At 39.7% G+C, this 24670-nt stretch overlaps 1 protein-coding gene and 2 long non-coding RNA genes across 5 annotated transcripts; all 3 read left to right on the top strand.

Moving 5' to 3' along the window:
• The first annotated feature begins 2377 nt into the window (after positions 1-2377).
• On the top strand, positions 2378-4156 carry LOC133392177 (uncharacterized). 2 transcript variants are annotated; one of them, XR_009765504.1, is made up of 6 exons: positions 2378-2560; positions 2649-2715; positions 2829-2889; positions 3105-3364; positions 3459-3514; positions 3596-4156. It is a non-coding gene; the product is annotated as an uncharacterized LOC133392177 (long non-coding RNA). The 2 variants fall into 2 exon arrangements; XR_009765503.1 differs by having other exon boundaries at positions 2409-2560; positions 2788-2889.
• A 1227-nt stretch (positions 4157-5383) lies between these two features.
• LOC133393119 (uncharacterized) lies at positions 5384-12086 on the top strand. Its single transcript, XM_061656582.1, has 2 exons — positions 5384-5441; positions 8570-12086. The coding sequence occupies exon 2, from the start codon at positions 9281-9283 to the stop codon at positions 10292-10294; it is 1014 nt and encodes a 337-aa protein (XP_061512566.1). The 5' UTR covers positions 5384-5441; positions 8570-9280; the 3' UTR covers positions 10295-12086.
• Positions 12087-22252: 10166 nt separating this feature from the next.
• LOC133392244 (uncharacterized) lies at positions 22253-24045 on the top strand. Of its 2 annotated transcripts, none has more exons than XR_009765559.1 (6): positions 22253-22435; positions 22541-22607; positions 22721-22781; positions 22993-23252; positions 23347-23402; positions 23484-24045. It is a non-coding gene; the product is annotated as an uncharacterized LOC133392244 (long non-coding RNA). The 2 variants fall into 2 exon arrangements; XR_009765560.1 differs by having other exon boundaries at positions 22259-22435; positions 22680-22781.
• The last annotated feature ends 625 nt before the right edge of the window (positions 24046-24670 follow it).

The raw sequence follows: 24670 nt of genomic DNA on the forward strand, positions 1-24670 counted from the left end.
TCTCGGCATCATCTACCCCATATACGAGAAGGGAGATAGGTTGGACTACAACAACTACAGGTTTATTACGGTGTTGAATACCGCTCATAAAATATTCTCCCTGATCCTTCAGGATCGCCTTGTCCCGCACGTCGAAGAGATAGTCGGAAACTATCAAAGAGGATTCCGAAACGGAAAATCAACCACTGATCAGATCTTCACCATGCGGCAGATCTTGGAGAAGATGGCTGAATACAGAAACGACACATACCATCTCTTCATTGACTTCAAAGCCGCATATGATAGCATAGCCAGTGTAAAACTGTACGATGCTATGAGCTCATTTGGAATCCCGGCCAAACTGATAAGGCTTTTCAGAATGACTATGACCAACGTCACATGCCAGGTGAAGGTAGATGAAAAACTCTCAGGACCCTTTGCTACCACCAAAGGTCTGCGTCATGGGGGCGGGCTTGCCTGTCTCCTATTTAACCTGGCACTAGAGAGGGCCATCCGTGACTTCAAGATTGAGACTACGGGAACCATCTTCTATAAGTCATCCCAGATACTGGCATACCATGATGATATATACATCATTGGTCTGCGGCTCTCCTATGTAGCAGAAACCTATCAAAAGATCGAGCAGGTGGCAGAGAACCTCGGATTGCAGATAAACGAGGCACAGACCAAACTGTTGGTGGCAACATCAGCGGGCCTACCAATAAATAATCAGAATCTACGTAGGTGTTACGTGCAGATAGATCAACGCCCTTTTGAGTCGTCCCACAATTCACCTATCACTGGTCAAGCAACGACAATAGCATGGTAGCTGAGTTACTGGTTGCCAACCGGTCATTATACAGGCTGAGGAATCAGTTCACCTCAAAGCACCTGCCACGACGAACGAAGCTGACACTATTTAGTACCTATATAGTACCAGTACTCACATACGCCTCTGAGACACGGACACTGTCCAAATCTGACGTAACCATCTTTAATCATAAGCCGCGTTCGAGAGCAAGATGCTCAGAAGGATGACGCTATAATGACGCTATAAGCCGCTGTACGGCGACCTCACTGTCGTGCAGCGTATCCGGTGGGCTTGCCATGTTATACGCATGAAAACGGACGATCTCGCCCATAAAGTCTTTTTAGACCGTCCACAAGAACAGAGGAGGCGTGGTAGGCCCAAATTGAGGTGGCAAGATAGCGTGGAGGCGTCCCCCAATAAGGCCGGGATAACGGATTGCCAGACGAAGGCGCGAGACCGTGAGCGGTTTAGGACACTCCTGAGACAGGCCAAGACCGCAAAGGGTTGTAGCGCCAGATAAGTAAGTAAGTAAGTCGAGTCATCTCGACGTCGAGTTGATGAATTTTGTGTGTTCATTTGTAAGGAAAAGTTCACTTCGTAGTTCATTTTCTCGACTCGAGTAAAATCGAGTTCAGAATAGAAAAAACCTGATCTCATACCAATCATGGTACCAATCATGAACCCATACCGACCCTGGAGCATATCTTATCTTAATGGTCCTGGAACCTATCATGAACTCATACCAGTTCATACCATTCATCATGAACTCTTACCGGTCCTAGAATCTATCATGAACCCGTACTGGTCCTGGAACCTATCATGAACCAATACCGGCCCTGGAAACAATCATTAACCTATATTGACCCTGGAACTTATACTGAACCCATACCGGTCCACGAACCTATCATGAACTTATGCCGGTTTAGAAACTGATACTAAATCCATACCGGATTTGGAACTGACACTGAACCCATACCGGTCCTGGAACTACTCATGAATCCATATCAGTCCTGGAACTAAAAGTAATCCCATAAATGTCCTGGAATTGATGCTGCACTCATACCGGTCCTGGAACCGATCATGAGCTCATACTGATCCAGAAATAGCTAGCGATTTCAATTACTTTCAACAACTGTACCTTGAACTGTTCTGGATTCGGATTCGGAACGAGACTTAAACGTGGTTCGGGTATGTATCCGATACTATTCCAGTCCCGTTCGACAAATTATACCCGGTAGTAAATGTGCAGCGTATGAATAAGCATAAGAAAATAGCCTAGGAAATAGCGTAGGTAGCGTAGCGGTAATTTATTATTATTTATTAGTTAATCTTCAACGGGCCAAAAGGCCTAAGATAGGTTACAAACAAAAATTACATAGCAAAATCAAGATTATTATCTCAGTTCACTGTTGCCACGGCAGTGTAGCCGGAGACGTTCTGGGTATTCTTTGAAATTGAGTAGTATATGTATGGTGATAATAATGATAATAATCTTTTTGATTCGTGCTCTAAGCTTCACAAACTATGGATATGCTGTGAAACGCGAAAAATCTTTGTGAATAATATCCACCAAATAAATGTGACTATGGCTGACAAAATCCTATCTCTACCCCCTCGTGGTGTCAGCCGGAATGTGCAGTATCAGTACTGCATATACCAACAGAGAGGGTCAGTGACGTTAGTGGTTACCTAACGTCACTGAGGGTGTTTGAATGTTCACCAGACTGTATTCGTGCCCGTTGACCGTATCAATCCATCGACAGGTTGAGTGTAAGTTTCTGGCCCAGTGCCCTACGGAAATACGGCAATACATCACTTTGAGATCATTCACAAAAACAACATACTGCTTTCTTTTCAGCATGCATCTTGTCGACACAAATTGCATGAATCAAATGGCGTCTATGACATTCATCAACCAAATCAAGGTAGGTTATTTGCACAATCCTCCCTCAACCATAAATCCCATTCAACCATAATTCCATTCATAATTACCGCAGTATCCCAAGCTAACCAATTGGAATCTAATCTTAACCTTCAGCAAAAGTTCGAGCAGGCTGAACTGTGAACTGGAGCTCGAGGCACACCTATCAGGCTTAAAGGTAAATTTGTTTTCTGCACTTCAAAGTCATAGCATACTAAACGATGTTTATGTTTGCTTCCCGCTCTCGCTCTTTTTTTTTTTTTTCTTTATCACTGTACCTCTCTCACTCACTGTTTACCGCTCTTCCTCTTTCTCGATCTCTATCGATCGCTTTCTTACTTTTTATCTTACATTCCCGTCATTGACATGACCCGCTCAACAATAATTCTCCAGACTCGCCCTTGATGCACGGTGACCCCCATACTACGCAGGACTGACTATCCTGCTATGGGTTATATAAAATTAATTATGTTTGGGGAGAATCATCAAAATTAACTATTTTAGAAGCTAATAAGAAGTCATTATAAAAACGATAAAAAAATGGAAAAACGCATAAAATTCATTGAAAAAAAAAAACAACTCAACTTAGTATAACACCAATGGATCGGAAGGATGTACACCGCAGCAGTTTGCTCGAAATTGTAAAATAACAGGTATGGCAGCAACTAACATTACATTAGAAGCTTCGTTGAAAGTGTGAAGTAACGGTGTAACTTAGCGAGATTTTATGTTATTACTTCACTACAGTGCTTACAAATTCGAGGCCGCTGGTGGAAAACCTCATCAGCTAACATCGATCGATCGTAAGTACATTCCACTAGCAAAGTGCACTGTGTGGTGCCTTATCACTAATGGACATGTATTGTATGTATGCTTCTTTTCAGCAATATTTCGTTCTGCGCACAAAATGGCTACACAGTTTTCTGCCCCTCTTGAGTATGTGTCTCAAGCCCTGGTTTGAAAGCTGGCAACTGCCAAGAACGTATATTTACATTTTAGTTTGTAGTATTTGCGCATATTGATTAGCACGCAAGCAGTTTTACATATTATAGAGTGTTTTAACATTTTATCGTTTTATTTCTTTACTTCATTATCTGAATTAGCGGTCTTAGTTAAGAACAAGAAAATTACTAATTAGATTTCTATATTAGTGTCATAAGGCGTACAATTGCTGATTCTTCATGTTATTCTCATTTTGTTGCATTATTTTCTTATCAAGTGTGTTTCTAGTTTTAAAAAGCTGTTATATGTAAGGCTTCAAAGTATGTTTGTAGTTAACTTTAAAGTATGTAAAGTATGGATGTAGTTTTTAAAAGCTGTCAATGTGCAACTGCATGTTATCGACAATAACACCAGTCCTTCATGCACATGGCAATACCACCCAGCCATTAGTTGCATCAAAACAATAAACTCTCGAAGCGCCTACCTGGTTACCTGCATACAAAGGGGCATTTTCCTTTCAATCACAAACAACGATGTTTGCACATCAATGGTAGTGCCGATGTGTTCCAGCACCTGCTGCGTGTATTACCGGGTACCTCTGCTGTCTGAGCACCGGCCGGTGGCACACTAGCAGCTTGCCAGTCTTCCCCTACTTCTCTCTAGGTTTCTCCAGTAAATATTCGAATGTACTACTACGATAATTGAAATGGCTACAAGCAGGCGTGCCAAGTGGGAAGAACCATCGTTTGAGCCAAGATGAATCGTGTGAGTTTCTTTCCGCAGTGCCATCCTGAGCTATAAGTAAACATTTGACGTCTAGCTGAAATAGTCATTCCTTTCTGAACATTGTTCAATCATAACTACATATTTGCTTTCCCAAAATTAACGTACATTTATATTACCCGGGTTCGTCTCCTCGATGAACATTTTGTTGAAATTCAATTGTTTGGAATCTAATTTAAATTGATGTTGTAGTAAATGTAGTAAATAATTTAATAGTAAATTATTTATGTAAAGCATTGAAAGTATTGGGATGAATTATTAGAAAATTCATTCAAATTATTTTTGTAAAAGAAGGCACAAACAAAATTCTAAACTCCATAAACAAAACGGATAAAGTTAAGGGTATCATTTGGTTTCAATTAAACGAAGTTCAAAAAGATATCAATATTTCAGTTAGACGTCAATTGTTTACTTATAGTTGAACAATGTTCAAAAGCAGCTTAAGATTATTTTATTTGAACTCGAAAACAGTACATCACTGGCAGCGTGTTCTGTCGAATATTTCGCTAGTCAATTGTTTCGTTTCGCTGTCGATCTTGCCTGCATGCGCTGTTGATCAAACTGGTTTGATGATCCATTTGTCCTAGGTTAGTCCAAAATGGTACGTTCTTTTTCACTTCTCATTTGCAAACAGATTAAAGATCACTGCTATCTTAACATTATATGAAGCATAACTGCAAACATTATCAAAGGTGTTGAAAATACTTTTTCTCATTTACTCTCATTTTTTAACGTTTCTTGAATGAATGTAGTACTGCAGAACGAATTCTGGAACGACAGTTAAGGTACAACATTACCCGGCGCTCTAGCAGCAATCGAACACGGCATCGAACATGAAAAATATATGGGATTTGACATGTTCGATTTGTTGGTTATCAAATCGAACATGTCAAATCCCATATATTTTTCATGTTCGATGTCGTGTTCGATTGCTGCTAGAACGCTGCCTTAAGGTGTGGACAACAGAAAAACAGCATAACATATGTCTTGGTTAAACGAATAAAGGTATGTAAAGTCATGTAATGATTTTCATTACATGCCCCGTAGTCTTCAAGAGCCCCAAAAAATGGAACCCCCGCTCGCAAGTAAAATTACTTGTCAATCCTTCTCTGAATGAGAACATTTCCCTGCTAGACCAAGCCTACATTTGTGTGATCGCTTAGAGCCTCCACTCATCTTAATCCGTCACTGTGTGTGATAGAAAATGTCGATAAAAGTGCATGAATACATAATTTCCAGTAAAATAGCTACAGAGTTTGGGTATTTTATGTATGACACATCTTTCAAAGGTAAATGTGTACAAGCATACACACTCAGATTTTGAACTATGCACGTTACGAGCGATTACACTAAGATTTGTATTTCTAATCAGTCGCAAACAAAGGCGGGTTCTCTGATAATTGAACAGATCAGTAGCCGGAAGTATTGGTCTATAAGAAGTTTGACCTGAATCACTTTTAATGCAATAAGCAAAAATTTTTCTTGCATCTATCAACCTTAATCTTATTATTTATTTACGAAATTTTTACTTTCGTTATTGCATCTATCAACCTTAATCTTATAATTTATCAGAGCTTAAACATATATGTGTTATCTGTATGATATGGATATCAATGATAAAATCAACAATTGATATACACTTGCAAAAAAGTCGTTGAAAACAGCGACTAAATCGGCAGCTTTTCAAAACCCTTTGACTAACAACTTAACCTTACATGACGAAAATCTCGGGACTTTTCTTGGTGAAGACGTTTATTTAAAATTTATATAAAGTGTTTCAATCCCTCCAAGAATAAATAAAACCAATAATTGTTGATGATCTCGACACCACCGTCAACGAAGCAAAAAATTAAAGAGAGGAACATTGAGCTGTTTTGAATCTTTAACTTCATTTTTTACGATGTGAACAGTGATGTACACAATCATCAGTAATTAAAATATGGGAGCTGTCCCGTAAAGCAATCGTCAACTCGTACGACTTGCAGGGTTTCGAATCATATAAGGGAATAGTTAAATCAGTTAGGAGAATGTTGCAAATCGGTAGGAGAATGTTGCAAGCACACTGTGTAAATTTTCAATCATATAGGGGAGTGTTGCAACTGACTAAGGGAATTTTGCAAGCATACTGTGGTGCTGTCATTAGGCTGTAGGTGGCGCTTTGGACACCCCAAAACATTTTCGTTAATTTTACTTATTTATCATGCTTAATTATAACTCCGCGGTAGGATTTATTTAGTTTATCATGTTTGTTGGTCTTTTCAGAATAATACGCCCTATCTGTTACAAAACATTAAGATTGAAAGCCAATTATTCAAGGCTATCATATATGATAGCCGTGACACTCAAAGTGTTAAAGAGCTATATGCATTTATCATTATGAGTCAAGGGTATTTTGTGCCACGTTCCGTTGTCCGGAATTCAGTGCTAAATAGAGCTCGTGGCCTTAAACTACTATAGCACAATATAAGGATTTTAAGGTATATGGATCACTAAAGCCTTTTCCAACACGTAAGACAAATCCTAACAAAAGAAAAACTTTTGAAACACATAAGTCACAGTGATCTTGAAGTGTCAATCTACTATCTAGCTGTACACCTAAATCACAAACTACATATGTGCGCGGACTTATGTCACATTCAACATTAAATTCTTATATCCAAACTTAAAATTAAAATTATTCTTAGTTTGCCAGGTTATTTTAGATTACATGATTGCAAATTTCCACAGTGTGCTTGCAACATTCCCCTTACGTTGTGCAAAAATTTCCCTACTGATTGAACTATTCCCTTGTGTGATTCGAAACGCTGTAATAATATGTCCGTCATGGGATAAAGCCTTATATCCCCTCTCCACTGGCCCGAGCATATAATTGACTGCGTTCGAGCATATAATTGACTTTTCCGGCGAGATATTGAATAATTTCGGGAGCAGGTATATCATAGACAATTATGTATGAAACTACCCAAGAAAACAGACCATACCTAGAGTATTTTTGGTTTTCTTTTAATCGCTTTGATTTATATTGTCTTAAATGCGTCGATTACCTGACGTCATTTGAACGTACGTACGACGTTAACACGATCTTGAAATAATTTGAAATTGTTAGTAGGGTAGCTTGCCATAAACATGACATACACCATAATTTTCTAGCATAATATCAATGACGCAGCCTCATTACATTTTATGGAAAACTAACCTAGTTGTGCTATTCAGCACTATTGGCGCTGGCGATTATGTGCAGTCTGCTCTCGAGATACGCGTTTTATGCTTTCCCGAAACATCCACGTATCTGGAGTATCCTCGTACGTCGAATGTCACGTTTTCAACTATAATACATTTGATTTCTTAGTATCTTCATGACATTCAGTAATTTTATACACTTTATCATTTAAAGAATACGTCTCGTGTAGAAAATTCTGATATTTCAGAATTTTTATTGTTGTAATTACATGACATTAATATAATTTTTCATTCGTATAAAAAATCTATGCCTTTCATTTATTTTATCAGTCCTTCTCGTTCCATGCTGAAGCATGTTTTTCGAGCAGCCTGTCGAGCTGCACTCGTCGCCGATGCGGGCTGTAGAAGCTTTCGATGTGTTGGTGTGCGCGCCTACCATCCGCTGTACACCCAACCCACGTGATACTTGTTCTAAATTTTGATCTGTGATCTTCTAGTTTGTTGTTCGAAACACCACAAATTATCGATCTTCACTTTACATTCATTTCATGCAGATATTTGACAAAGAAAGATGCATTTTATACCACGTTATACATTCATATATTGATGATTTTCTGCATACTAAGAACACAATCACACAGTCACAATCTACGCAGTCGATTGAAAGGATCCACAACATTATTTCCTGGCGGATCACGAAGAATGCAATAAAACAGCCTATCATAGTCGATTTTATCGCGTTTGTTCTGACACGATAAAACAGATGGTAAAACAGATAATGAGGAGATCTGTGGTGTATTATAGCGTTGTACAAGGAAAGACCAACATAGCTCAAAACAAGATGCACCATTCAGATCCCTTATACTCTTGAGCACCATTTTCGAAAATAAAGCTACTAACTAATTCCATAGTCAATTATTATACATTATATAACTACTAATCAATTCACTTAGCTATATTACAGGGATACGCATATGAACTTCAAAGATCTCCTTCACTGTAAAGATTACGCCGAAAACAATGGTCTCGAAACCTAATTAAAATGAGTTTTTATAATCACCTCTTAAAAGAACAAAAAACGAAAACCAAACCCATACTGGTCCTGACTCCAATACATCACGATTTCTGGTTCGAGAACTGCACATGACCTAATGTCTTCAGGACCGGCGGTGACCCTATGGTAGGCCAGGAACCGATACTGATCCCAACCCGATCCAGGAAGTAATACTAATTATATCGGTCCTAGAACTGATCATGTGCCCATACCTCCCCTGGAACCTATCATAAACCCGTAACGGTGCTGGAACTGTTAATAAACACACTCCTGGAACCGATCATGAACCCCTACCAGCATTGGAACCAATCATAGACACAAAATGGTCCTGGAACATATCATGAACCCATTACGGTACTGGAACTTATACTGAACCCATACCGGTCCTGGAACCTATCATACAGGTGTATTCTATTCTTATAGTCGAGTCATCCGATATGAAACTACGAGCGAGAGGTGGAACGCTCTAAAAACAAAAATAATAAACTGTGCAAAAAATATACTCCCAACACGGCATAGAACGCAGGCATGCGCAGATGAATACATACGGCTCAGACGCGACAAGAAACAAGTTCACCACTCCAAGAAGCATGCTTTGGAAGAGCAAAACATGCGGGAACTCGAGCAAACTAGAGAGGCGTACGGACCGACACCAAAGTTTTACCAAACGATAACAGGTCACCGAAACAACGTTGTACCTAAGGTAACCTACTGTCGCAACAAGGATGGAGATCTGGTTAGTAACCAGCCAGAGGTCCTCTCGCGGTGGGCTCAGTACTTTGATGAATTACTCAACGACCAGTTTAACGAACAGCTAGAAGCGCCACTAGCAGATAGTGTCATGCTACTGCCACCTAGCATAGAAGAAACACGAAAGGCTATCCGTCGGCTGAAAAATAATAAAGCGCCCGGAACCGACGGAATTGCAGCTGAACTGGTCCAGAATGGAGGTGCACGACTAGAAAACGAGATTCATCAAACTGTTACTGAGGTGTGGGATAGCGAATCCATGCCTTGTGATTGGAATGTTGGCATCATCTATCCCATATACGAAAAGAAAGATAGGTTGGACTACAACAACTACAGGTTTATTACGGTGTTGAATACCGCCCATAAAATATTCTTTCTGATCCTTCAGGATCGCCTTGTCCCGCACGTCGAAGAGATAGTCGGAAACTATCAAAGAGGATTCCGAAACGGAAAATCAACCACTGATCAGATCTTCACCATGCGGCAGATCTTGGAGAAGATGGCTGAATACAGAAACGACACATACCATCTCTTCATTGACTTCAAAGCCGCATATGATAGCATAGCCAGGGTAAAACTGTACGATGCTATGAGCTCATTTGGAATCCCGGCCAAACTGATAAGGCTTTTCAGAATGACTATAACCAACGTCACATGTCAGGTGAAGGTGGATGGAAAACTCTCAGGACCTTTTGCTACCACCAAAGGTCTGCACCATGGGGGCGGGCTTGCCTGTCTCCTATTTAACCTGGCACTAGAGAGGGCCATCCGTGACTTCAAATCGAGCCTACGGGAACCATCTTCTATAAGTCATCCCAGATACTGGCATACCATGATGATATATACATCATTGGTCTGCGGCTCTCCTATGTAGCAGAAACCTATCAAAAGATCGAGCAGGTGGCAGAGAACCTCGGATTGCAGATAAACGAGGCACAGACCAAACTGTTGGTGGCAACATCAGCGGGCCTACCAATAAATAATCAGAATCTACGTAGGTGTTACGTGCAGATAGATCAACGCCCTTTTGAGTCGTCCCACAATTCACCTATCACTGGTCAAGCAACGACAATAGCATGGTAGCTGAGTTACTGGTTGCCAACCGGTCATTATACAGGCTGAGGAATCAGTTCACCTCAAAGCACCTGTCACGACGACCGAAGCTTACACTATTTAGTACCTATATAGTACCGGCACTCACATACGCCTCTGCGACATGGACACTGTCCAAATCTGACGTAACCATCTTAGCCGCGTTCGAGAGCAAGATGCTCAGAAGGATGACGCTATAATGACGCTATAAGCCGCTGTACGGCGACCTCACTGTCGTGCAGCGTATCAAGCTCGCCAGGATCCGGTGGGCTTGCCATGTTATACGCATGAAAACGGACGATCTCGCCCATAAAGTCTTTTTAGACCGTCCACAAGAACAGAGGAGGCGTGGTAGGCCCAAATTGAGGTGGCAAGATAGCGTGGAGGCGTCCGCCAATAAGGCCGGGATAACGGACTGCCAGACGAAGGCGCGAGACCGTGAGCGGTTTAGGACACTCCTGAGACAGGCCAAGACCGCAAAGCGGTTGTAGCGCCAGATAAGTAAGTAAGTAAGTCGAGTCATCTCGACGTCGAGTTGATGAATTTTGTGTGTTCATTTGTAAGGAAAAGTTCACTTCGTAGTTCATTTTCTCGACTCGAGTAAATCCGAGTTCAGAATAGAAAAAACCTGATCTCATACCAATCATGGTACCAATCATGAACCCATACCGACCCTGGAGCATATCTTATCTTAATGGTCCTGGAACCTATCATGAACTCATACCAGTTCATACCATTCATCATGAACTCTTACCGGTCCTAGAATCTATCATGAACCCGTACTGGTCCTGGAACCTATCATGAACCAATACCGGCCCTGGAAACAATCATTAACCTATATTGACCCTGGAACTTATACTGAACCCATACCGGTCCACGAACCTATCATGAACTTATGCCGGTTTAGAAACTGATACTAAATCCATACCGGATTTGGAACTGACACTGAACCCATACCGGTCCTGGAACTACTCATGAATCCATATCAGTCCTGGAACTAAAAGTAATCCCATAAATGTCCTGGAATTGATGCTGCACTCATACCGGTCCTGGAACCGATCATGAGCTCATACTGATCCAGAAATAGCTAGCGATTTCATTTACTTTCAACAACTGTACCTTGAACTGTTCTGGATTCGGATTCGGAACGAGACTTAAACGTGGTTCGGGTATGTATCCGATACTATTCCAGTCCCGTTCGACAATCTATACCCGGTAGTAAATGTGCAGCGTATGAATAAGCGTAAGAAAATAGCAAAGGAATTAGCGTAGGTAGCGTAGCGGTAATCTATTATTATTTATTAGTTAATCTTCAACGGGCCAAAAGGCCTAAGATAGGTTACAAACAAAAATTACATAGCAAAATCAAGATTATTATCTCAGTTCACTGTTGCCACGGCAGTGTAGCCGGAGACGTTCTGGGTATTCTTTGAAATTGAGTAGTATATGTATGGTGATAATAATGATAATCATAATAATGATAATAATCTTTTTGCTTCGTGCTCTAAGCTTCACAAACTATGGATATGCTGAGAAACGCGAAAAATCTTTGTGAACAATATCCACCAAATAAATGTGACTATGGCTGACAAAATCCTATCTCTACCTCCTCGTGGTGTCAGCCGGAATGTGCAGTATCAGTACTGCATATACCAACAGAGAGGGTCAGTGACGTTAGTGGTTACCTAACGTCACTGAGGGTGTTTGAATGTTCACCAGACTGTATTCGTGCCCGTTGACCGTATCAATCCATCGACAGGTTGAGTGTAAGTTTCTGGCCCAGTCTGAACTATTCTCCTGTGTCCTACGGAAATACGGCAATACATCACTTTGAGATCATTCACAAAAACAACATACTGCTTTCTTTTCAGCATGCATCTTGTCGACACAAATTGCATGAATCAAATGGCGTCTATGACATTCATCAACCAAATCAAGGTAGGTAATTTGCACAATTCTCCCTCAACCATAAATCCCATTCAACCATAATTCCATTCATAATTACCGCAGTATCCCAAGCTAACCAATTGGAATCTAATCTTAACCTTCAGCAAAAGTTCGAGCAGGCTGAACTGTGAACTGGAGCTCGAGGCACACCTATCAGGCTTGAAGGTAAATTTGTTTTCTGCACTTCAAAGTCATAACATACTAAACGATGTTTATGTTTGCTTCCCGCTCTTGCTCTTTTTTTTTCTTTATCACTGTACCTCTCTCACTCACTGTTTACCGTTCTTCCTCTTTCTCGATCTCTATCGATCGCTTTCTTACTTTTTATCTCACATTCCCTTCGTTGACATGACCCGCTCAACAATAATTCTCCAGACTCGCCCTTGATGCACGGTGACCCCCATACTACGCAGGACTGACTATCCTGCTATGGGTTATATAAAATTAATTATGTTTGGGGAGAATCATCAAAATTAACTATTTTAGAAGCTAATAAGAAGTCATTATAAAAACGATAAAAAAATGGAAAAACGCATAAAATTCATTGAAAAAAAAAAACAACTCAACTTAGTATAACACCAATGGATCGGAAGGATGTACACCGCAGCAGTTTGCTCGAAATTGTAAAATAACAGGTATGGCAGCAACTAACATTACATTAGAAGCTTCGTTGAAAGTGTGAAGTAACGGTGTAACTTAGCGAGATTTTATGTTATTACTTCACTACAGTGCTTACAAATTCGAGGCCGCTGGTGGAAAACCTCATCAGCTAACATCGATCGATCGTAAGTACATTCCACTAGCAAAGTGCACTGTGTGGTGCCTTATCACTAATGGACATGTATTGTATGTATGCTTCTTTTCAGCAATATTTCGTTCTGCGCACAAAATGGCTACACAGTTTTCTGCCCCTCTTGAGTATGTGTCTCAAGCCCTGGTTTGAAAGCTGGCAACTGCCAAGAACGTATATTTACATTTTAGTTTGTAGTAATTGCGCATATTGATTAGCACGCAAGCAGTTTTACATGTTATAGAGTGTTTTAACATTTTATCGTTTTATTTCTTTACTTCATTATCTGAATTAGCGGTCTTAGTTAAGAACAAGAAAATTACTAATTAGATTTCTATATTAGTGTCACAAGGCGTACAATTGCTGATTCTTCATGTTATTCTCAATTTGTAGCATTATTTTCTTATCAAGTGTGTTTCTAGTTTTAAAAAGCTGTTATATGTAAGGCTTCAAAGTATGTTTGTAGTTAACTTTAAAGTATGTAAAGTATGGATGTAGTTTTTAAAAGCTGTCAATGTGCAACTGCATGTTATCGACAATAACACCAGTCCTTCATGCACATGGCAATACCACCCAGCCATTAGTTGCATCAAAACAATAAACTCTCGAAGCGCCTACCTGGTTACCTGCATACAAAAGGGCTTTTTCCTTTCAATCACAAAGAACGATGTTTGCACATCAATGGTAGTGCCGATGTGTTCCAGCACCTGCTGCGTGTACTAACAGAGACCAGTCTTCCCCTACTTCTCTCTAGGTTTCTCCAGTAAATATTCGAATGTACTACTACGATAATTGAAATGGCTACAAGCAGGCGTGCCAAGTGGGAAAAACCATCGTTTGAGCCAAGATGAATCGTTTGAGTTTCTTTCCGCAGTGCCATCCTGAGCTATAAGTAAACATTTGACGTCTAGCTGAAATAGTCATTCCTTTCTGAACATTGTTCAATTATAACTACATATTTGCTTTCCCAAAATTAACGTACATTCATATTACCCGGGTTCGTCTCCTCGATGAACATTTTGTTGAAATTCAATTGTTTGGAGTCTAATTTAAATTGATGTTGTAGTAAATGTAGTAAATAATTTAATAGTAAATTATTTATGTAAAGCATTGAAAGTATTGGGATGAATTATTAGAAAATTCATTCAAATTATTTTTGTAAAAGAAGGCACAAACAAAATTCTAAACTCCATAAACAAAACGGATAAAGTTAAGGGTATCATTTAGTTTCAATTAAACGAAGTTCGAAAAGATATCAGTATTTCAGTTAGACGTCAATTGTTTACTTATAGTTGAACAATGTTCAAAAGCAGCTTAAGATTATTTTATTTGAACTCGAAAACAGTACATCACTGGCAGCGTGTTCTGTCGAATATTTCGCTCGTCAATTGTTTCGTTTCGCTGTCGATCTTGCCTGCATGCGCTGTTGATCAAACTGGTTTGATGATCCATTTGTCCTAGGTTAGTCCAAAATGGTACGTTCTTTTTCACTTCTCATTTGCAAACAGATTAAAGATCACTGCTATCTTAACATTATATGAAGCATAACTGCAAACATTATCAAAGGTGTTGAAAATACTTTTTCTCATTTACTCTCATTTTTTAACGTTTCTTGAATGAATGTAGTACTGCAGAACGAATTCTGGAACGACAGTTAAGGTACAACATTACCCGGCGCTCTAGCAGCAATCGAACACGACATCGAACATGAAAAATTTATGGGATTTGACATGTTCGATTTGATAACCAACAAATCGAACATGTCAAATCCCATATATTTTTCATGTTCGATGTCGTGTTCGATTGCTGCTAGAGCGCTGCCTTAAGGTGTGGACAACAGAAAAACAGCATAACATATGTCTTGGTTAAACGAATAAAGGTATGTAAAGTCATGTAATGATTTTCATTACATGCCCCGTAGTCTTCAGGAGCCCCAAAAAATGGAACCCCCGCTCGCAAGTAAAATTACTTGTCAATCCTTCTCTGAATGAGAACATTTCCCTGCTAGACCAAGCCTACATTTGTGTGACCGCTTAGAGCCTCCACTCATCTTAATCCGTCACTGTGTGTGATAGAAAATGTCGATAAAAGTGCATGAATACATAATTTCCAGTAAAATAGCTACAGAGTTTGGGTATTTTATGTATGACACATCTTTCAAAGGTAAATGTGTACAAGCATACACACTCAGATTTTGAACTATGCACGTTACGAGCGATTACACTAAGATTTGTATTTCTAATCAGTCGCAAACAAAGGCGGGTTCTCTGATAATTGAACAGATCAGTAGCCGGAAGTATTGGTCTATAAGAAGTTTGACCTGAATCACTTTTAATGCAATAAGCAAAAATTTTTCTTGCATCTATCAACCTTAATCTTATTATTTATTTACGAAATTTTTACTTTCGTTATTGCATCTATCAACCTTAATCTTATAATTTATCAGAGCTTAAACATATATGTGTTATCTGTATGATATGGATATCAATGATAAAATCAACAATTGATATACACTTGCAAAAAAGTCGTTGAAAACAGCGACTAAATCGGCAGCTTTTCAAAACCCTTTGACTAACAACTTAACCTTACATGACGAAAATCTCGGGACTTTTCTTGGTGAAGACGTTTATTTAAAATTTATATAAAGTGTTTCAATCCCTCCAAGAATAAATAAAACCAATAATTGTTGATGATCTCGACACCACCGTCAACGAAGCAAAAAATTAAAGAGAGGAACATTGAGCTGTTTTGAATCTTTAACTTCATTTTTTACGATGTGAACAGTGATGTACACAATCATCAGTAATTAAAATATGGGAGCTGTCCCGTAAAGCAATCGTCAACTCGTACTACTTGCAGGGTTTCGAATCATATAAGGGAATAGTTAAATCAGTTAGGAGAATGTTGCAAATCGGTAGGAGAATGTTGCAAGCACACTGTGTAAATTTTCAATCATATAGGGGAGTGTTGCAACTGACTAAGGGAATTTTGCAAGCATACTGTGGTGCTGTCATTAGGCTGTAGGTGGCGCTTTGGACACCCCAAAACATTTTCGTTAATTTTACTTATTTATCATGCTTAATTATAACTCCGCGGTAGGATTTATTTAGTTTATCATGTTTGTTGGTCTTTTCAGAATAATACGCCCTATCTGTTACAAAACATTAAGATTGAAAGCCAATTATTCAAGGCTATCATATATGATAGCCGTGACACTCAAAGTGTTAAAGAGCTATATGCATTTATCATTGTCAAGGGTATTTTGTGCCACATTCCGTTGTCCGGAAATCAGTGCGAAATAGAGCTCGTGGCCTTAAACTACCATAGCACAATATAAGGATTTTAAGGTATATGGATCACTAAAGCGTTTTCCAACACGTAAGACAAATCCTAACAAAAGAAAAACTTTTGAAACACATAAGTCACAGTGATCTTGAAGTGTCAATCTACTATCTAGCTGTACACCTAAATCACAAACTACATATGTGCGCGGACTTATGTCACATTCAACATTAAATTCTTATATCCAAACTTAAAATTAAAATTATTCTTAGTTTGCCAGGTTATTTTAGATTACATGATTGCAAATTTCCACAGTGTGCTTTACGTTGTGCAAAAATTTCCCAACTGATTGAACTATTCCCTTGTGTGATTCGAAACGCTGTAATAATATGTCCGTCATGGGATAAAGCCTTATATCCCCTCTCCACTGGCCCGAGCATATAATTGACTGCGTTCGAGCATATAATTGACTTTTCCGGCGAGATATTGAATAATTTCGGGAGCAGGTATATCATAGACAATTATGTATGAAACTACCCAAGAAAACAGACCATACCTAGAGTATTTTTGGTTTTCTTTTAATCGCTTTGATTTATATTGTCTTAAATGCGTCGATTACCTGACGTCATTTGAACGTACGTACGACGTTAACACGATCTTGAAATAATTTGAAATTGTTAGTAGGGTAGCTTGCCATAAACATGACATACACCATAATTTTCTAGCATAATATCAATGACGCAGCCTCATTACATTTTATGGAAAACTAACCTAGTTGTGCTATTCAGCACTATTGGCGCTGGCGATTATGTGCAGTCTGCTCTCGAGATACGCGTTTTATGCTTTCCCGAAACATCCACGTATCTGGAGTATCCTCGTACGTCGAATGTCACGTTTTCAGCTATAATACATTTGATTTCTTAGTATCTTCATGACATACGGTAATTTTATACACTTTATCATTTAAAGAATACGTCTCGTGTAGAAAGTTCTGATATTTCTGAATTTTTATTTTTGTAATTGCATGACATTAATATAATTCTTCATTCGTATACAAAATCTATGCCTTTCATTTATTTTATCAGTCCTTCTCGTTCCATGCTGAAGCATGTTTTTCGAGCAGCCTGTCGAGCTGCACTCCCCAGTCAGACAGCCTTCTGTTAATTTACCCATTCGAGCAGTTTTGTGTCTGTCATAACAGTAATTTAAGAGCAATTTAGCGGTACGAAGTGTTGTCGTTTGTTGTCAGTGAAAAGATGTAAATTAGAACAAAAAGAGTATTGTTTTAATGATCTTTTAGTGGAAGAAGACATCGGCGGTGTGTTTAAAACTGTAAAATGTAAAAAACAGCCAAGAAATTGCATTTATTAGTGCTATTTGTGCACCACCTTCTCCGGGTGAAGCGGCTGTTCAAGTCGAGTTTGCTTAAATAAATACATTGTAATCGTTTGTATAAGTTAAGGACAATGATTGAATAAAAGCATTCAACTGTAATATAATACATTTTGTGTTATTTATTAACAATTTGGTCGACAAAAATAAAAATGAAATAGAAGAAGGAATAGGATCTGTCAAAACTGCTAGAATGGGTAAATTAAGGACTGCTAATTTACCATTAAATTACTCTTAAATTACCGGTAATTTAGCGGTAAGATAAGGGTAAATTAAGTCCGATTTTTCTGACTGGGTCGTCGCCGATGCGGGCTGTAGAAGCTTTCGATGTGTTGGTGTGCGCGCCTACCATCCGCTGTACACCCAACCCACGTGATACTTGTTCTAAATTTTGATCTGTGATCTTCTAGTTTGTTGTTCGAAACACCACAAATTATCGATCTTCACTTTACATTCATTTCATGCAGATATTTGACAAAGAAAAATGCATTTTATACCACGTTATACATTCATATATTGATGATTTTCTGCATACTAAGAACACAATCACACAGTCACAATCTACGCAGTCGATTGAAAGGATCCACAACATTATTTCCTGGCGGATCACGAAGAATGCAATAAAATAGCTTATCATAGTCGATTTTATCGCGTTTGTTCTGACACGATAAAACAGATGGTAAAACAGATAATGAGGAGATCTGTGGTGTATTATAGTGTTGTACAAGGAAAGACCAACATAGCTCAAAACAAGATGCACCATTCAAATCTCTTATACTCTTGAGCACCATTTTCGAAAATAAAGCTACTAACTAATTCCATAGTCAATTATTATACATTATATAACTACTAATCAATTCACTTAGCTATATTACAGGGATACGCATATGAACTTCAAAGATCTCCTTCACTGTAAAGATTACGCCGAAAACAATGGTCTCGAAACCTAATTAAAATGAGTTTTTATAATCACCTCTTAAAAGAACAAAAAACGAAAACCAAACCCATACTGGTCCTGACTCCAATACATCACGATTTCTGGTTCGAGAACTGCACATGACCTAATGTCTTCAGGACCGGCGGTGACCCTATGGTAGGCCAGGAACCGATACTGATCCCAACCCGATCCAGGAAGTAATACTAATTATATCGGTCCTAGAACTGATCATGTGCCCATACCTCCCCTGGAACCTATCATAAACCCGTAACGGTGCTGGAACTGTTAATAAACACACTCCTGGAACCGATCATGAACCCATACCAGCATTGGAACCAATCATAGACACATAATGGTCCTGGAACATATCATGAACCCATTACGGTACTGGAACTTATACTGAACCCATACCGGTCCTGGAACCTATCATACAAGTGTATTCTATTCTTATAGTCGAGTCATCCGATATGAAACTACGAGCGAGAGGTGGAACGCTCTAAAAACAAAAATAATAAACTGTGCAAAAAATATACTCCCAACACGGCATAGAACGCAGGCATGCGCAGATGAATACATACGACTCAGACGCGACAAGAAACGAGTTCACCGCTCCAAGAATGCTTTGGAACAGCAAAACATGCGGGAACTCGAGCAAACCAGAGAGGCGTACGGACCGACACCAAAGTTTTACCAAACGATAACAGGTCACCGAAACAACGTTGTACCTAAGGTAACCTGCTGTCGCAACAAGGATGGAGATCTGGTTAGTAGCCAGCAAGAGGTCCTCTGTGCGGTGGGCTCAGTACTTTGATGAATTACTCAACGACCAGTTTAACGAACAGCTAGAAGCTACTGCCACCTAGCATAGAAGAAACACGAAAGGCTATCCGTCGGCTGAAAAATAACAAGGCATCCGGAACCGACGGAATTGCAGCTGAACTGGTCCAGAATGGAGGTGCACGACTAGAAAACGAGATTCATCAAACTGTTGCTGAGGTGTGGGATAGCGAATCGATGCCTTGTGATTGGAATCTCGGCATCATCTACCCCATATACGAGAAGGGAGATAGGTTGGACTACAACAACTACAGGTTTATTACGGTGTTGAATACCGCCCATAAAATATTCTCCCTGATCCTTCAGGATCGCCTTGTCCCGCACGTCGAAGAGATAGTCGGAAACTATCAAAGAGGATTCCGAAACGGAAAATCAACCACTGATCAGATCTTCACCATGCGGCAGATCTTGGAGAAGATGGCTGAATACAGAAACGACACATACCATCTCTTCATTGACTTCAAAGCCGCATATGATAGCATAGCCAGGGTAAAACTATACGATGCTATGAGCTCATTTGGAATCCCGGCCAAACTGATAATGCTTTTCAGAATGACTATGACCAACGTCACATGTCAGGTGAAGGTGGATGGAAAACTCTCAGGACCTTTTGCTACCACCAAAGGTCTGCGTCATGGGGGCGGGCTTGCCTGTCTCCTATTTAACCTGGCACTAGAGAGGGCCATCCGTGACTCCAAGATTGAGACTACGGGAACCATCTTCTATAAGTCATCCCAGATACTGGCATACCATGATGATATATACATCATTGGTCTGCGGCTCTCCTATGTAGCAGAAGCCTATCAAAAGATCGAGCAGGTGGCAGAGAACCTCGGATTGCAGATAAACGAGGCACAGACCAAACTGTTGGTGGCAACATCAGCGGGCCTACCAATAAATAATCAGAATCTACGTAGGTGTTACGTGCAGATAGATCAACGCCCTTTTGAGTCGTCCCACAATTCACCTATCACTGGTCAAGCAACGACAATAGCATGGTAGCTGAGTTACTGGTTGCCAACCGGTCATTATACAGGCTGAGGAATCAGTTCACCTCAAAGCACCTGCCACGACGAACGAAGCTGACACTATTTAGTACCTATATAGTACCAGTACTCACATACGCCTCTGAGACACGGACACTGTCCAAATCTGACGTAACCATCTTTAATCATAAGCCGCGTTCGAGAGCAAGATGCTCAGAAGGATGACGCTATAATGACGCTATAAGCCGCTGTACGGCGACCTCACTGTCGTGCAGCGTATCCGGTGGGCTTGCCATGTTATACGCATGAAAACGGACGATCTCGCCCATAAAGTCTTTTTAGACCGTCCACAAGAACAGAGGAGGCGTGGTAGGCCCAAATTGAGGTGGCAAGATAGCGTGGAGGCGTCCGCCAATAAGGCCGGGATAACGGACTGCCAGACGAAGGCGCGAGACCGTGAGCGGTTTAGGACACTCCTGAGACAGGCCAAGACCGCAAAGCGGTTGTAGCGCCAGATAAGTAAGTAAGTAAGTCGAGTCATCTCGACGTCGAGTTGATGAATTTTGTGTGTTCATTTGTAAGGAAAAGTTCACTTCGTAGTTCATTTTCTCGACTCGAGTAAATCCGAGTTAGGAATAGAAAAAACCTGATCTCATACCAATCATGGTACCAATCATGAACCCATACCGACCCTGGAGCATATCTTATCTTAATGGTCCTGGAACCTATCATGAACTCATACCAGTTCATACCATTCATCATGAACTCTTACCGGTCCTAGAATCTATCATGAACCCGTACTGGTCCTGGAACCTATCATGAACCAATACCGGCCCTGGAAACAATCATTAACCTATATTGACCCTGGAACTTATACTGAACCCATACCGGTCCACAAACCTATCATGAACTTATGCCGGTTTAGAAACTGATACTAAATCCATACCGGATTTGGAACTGACACTGAACCCATACCGGTCCTGGAACTACTCATGAATCCATATCAGTCCTGGAACTAAAAGTAATCCCATAAATGTCCTGGAATTGATGCTGCACTCATACCGGTCCTGGAACCGATCATGAGCTCATACTGATCCAGAAATAGCTAGCGATTTCATTTACTTTCAACAACTGTACCTTGAACTGTTCTGGATTCGGATTCGGAACGAGACTTAAACGTGGTTCGGGTATGTATCCGATACTATTCCAGTCCCGTTCGACAAACTATACCCGGTAGTAAATGTGCAGCGTATGAATAAGCGTAAGAAAATAGCCTAGGAAGCGGTAATTTATTATTATTTATTAGTTAATCTTCAACGGGCCAAAAGGCCTAAGATAGGTTACAAACAAAAATCACATAGCAAAATCAAGATTATTATCTCAGTTCACTGTTGCCACGGCAGTGTAGCCGGAGACGTTCTGGGTATTCTTTGAAATTGAGTAGTATATGTAAGGTGATAATAATGATAATAATCTTTTTGATTCGTGCTCTAAGCTTCACAAACTATGGATATGCTGTGAAACGCGAAAAATATTTGTGAACAATATCCACCAAATAAATGTGACTATGGCTGACAAAATCCTATCTCTACCTCCTCGTGGTGTCAGCCGGAATGTGCAGTATCAGTACTGCATATACCAACAGAGAGGGTCAGTGACGTTAGTGGTTACCTAACGTCACTGAGGGTGTTTGAATGTTCACCAGACTGTATTCGTGCCCGTTGACCGTATCAATCCATCGACAGGTTGAGCGTAAGTTTCTGGCCCAGTCTGAACTATTCTCCTGTGCCCTACGGAAATACGGCAATACATCACTTTGAGATCATTCACAAAAACAACATACTGCTTTCTTTTCAGCATGCATCTTGTCGACACAAATTGCATGAATCAAATGGCGTCTATGACATTCATCAACCAAATCAAGGTAGGTTATTTGCACAATTCTCCTTCAACCATAAATCCCATTCAACCATAATTCCATTCATAATTACCGCAGTATCCCAAGCTAACAAATTGGAATCTAATCTTAACCTTCAGCAAAAGTTCGAGCAGGCTGAACTGTGAACTGGAGCTCGAGGCACACCTATCAGGCTTAAAGGTAAATTTGTTTTCTGCACTTCAAAGTCATAACATACTAAACGATGTTTATGTTTGCTTCCCGCTCTCGCTCTTTTTTTTTTCTTTATCACTGTACCTCTCTCACTCACTGTTTACCGCTCTTCCTCTTTCTCGATCTCTATCGATCGCTTTCTTACTTTTTATCTCACATTCCCGTCATTGACATGACCCGCTCAACAATAATTCTCCAGACTCGCCCTTGATGCACGGTGACCCCCATACTACGCAGGACTGACTATCCTGCTATGGGTTATATAAAATTAATTATGTTTGGCGGGAATCATCAAAATAAACCATTTTAGAAGCTAATAAGAAGTCATTATAAAAACGATAAAAAAAATAGAAAAACGCATAAAATTCATTGAAAAAAAAAACAACTCAACTTAGTATAACACCAATGGATCGGAAGGATGTACACCGCAGCAGTTTGCTCGAAATTGTAAAATAACAGGTATGGCAGCAACTAACATTACATTAGAAGCTTCGTTGAAAGTGTGAAGTAACGGTGTAACTTAGCGAGATTTTATGTTGTTACTCCCCTACAGTGCTTACAAATTCGAGGCCGCTGGTGGAAAACCTCATCAACTAACATCGATCGATCGTAAGTACATTCCACTAGCAAAGTGCACTGTGTGGTGCCTTATCACTAATGGACATGTATTGTATGTATGCTTCTTTTCAGCAATATTTCGTTCTGCGCACAAAATGGCTACACAGTTTTCTGCCCCTCTTGAGTATGCGTCTCAAGCCCTGGTTTGAAAGCTGGCAACTGCCAAGACCGTATATTTACATTTTAGTTTGTAGTATTTGCGCATATTGATTAGCACGCAAGCAGTGTTACATATTATAGAGTGTTTTAACATTTTATCGTTTTATTTCTTTACTTCATTATCTGAATTAGCGGTCTTAGTTAAGAACAAGAAAATTACTAATTAGATTTCTATATTAGTGTCATAAGGCGTACAATTGCTGATTCTTCATGTTTTTCTCATTTTGTTGCATTATTTTCTTATCAAGTGTGTTTCTAGTTTTAAAAAGCTGTTATATGTAAGGCTTCAAAGTATGTTTGTAGTTAACTTTAAAGTATGTAAAGTATGGATGTAGTTTTTAAAAGCTGTCAATGTGCAACTGCATGTTATCGACAATAACACCAGTCCTTCATGCACATGGCAATACCACCCAGCCATTAGTTGCATCAAAACAATAAACTCTCGAAGCGCCTACCTGGTTACCTGCATACAAAGGGGCATTTTCCTTTCAATCACAAACAACGATGTTTGCACATCAATGGTAGTGCCGATGTGTTCCAGCACCTGCTGCGTGTATTACCGGGTACCTCTGCTGTCTGAGCACCGGCCGGTGGCACACTAGCAGCTTGCCAGTCTTCCCCTACTTCTCTCTAGGTTTCTCCAGTAAATATTCGAATGTACTACTACGATAATTGAAATGGCTACAAGCAGGCGTGCCAAGTGGGAAGAACCATCGTTTGAGCCAAGATGAATCGTGTGAGTTTCTTTCCGCAGTGCCATCCTGAGCTATAAGTAAACATTTGACGTCTAGCTGAAATAGTCATTCCTTTCTGAACATTGTTCAATCATAACTACATATTTGCTTTCCCAAAATTAACGTACATTTATATTACCCGGGTTCGTCTCCTCGATGAACATTTTGTTGAAATTCAATTGTTTGGAATCTAATTTAAATTGATGTTGTAGTAAATGTAGTAAATAATTTAATAGTAAATTATTTATGTAAAGCATTGAAAGTATTGGGATGAATTATTAGAAAATTCATTCAAATTATTTTTGTAAAAGAAGGCACAAACAAAATTCTAAACTCCATAAACAAAACGGATAAAGTTAAGGGTAT

This window comes from Anopheles gambiae, chromosome X (assembly GCF_943734735.2).
Source record: "Anopheles gambiae chromosome X, idAnoGambNW_F1_1, whole genome shotgun sequence".
NCBI lineage: Eukaryota > Metazoa > Arthropoda > Insecta > Diptera > Culicidae > Anopheles > Anopheles gambiae.

Coding starts and splice junctions, on each gene's coding strand:
- LOC133393119 (XM_061656582.1), top strand. CDS start 9,281: ATGCGGGAACTCGAGCAAACTAGAGAGGCGTACGGACCGACACCAAAG.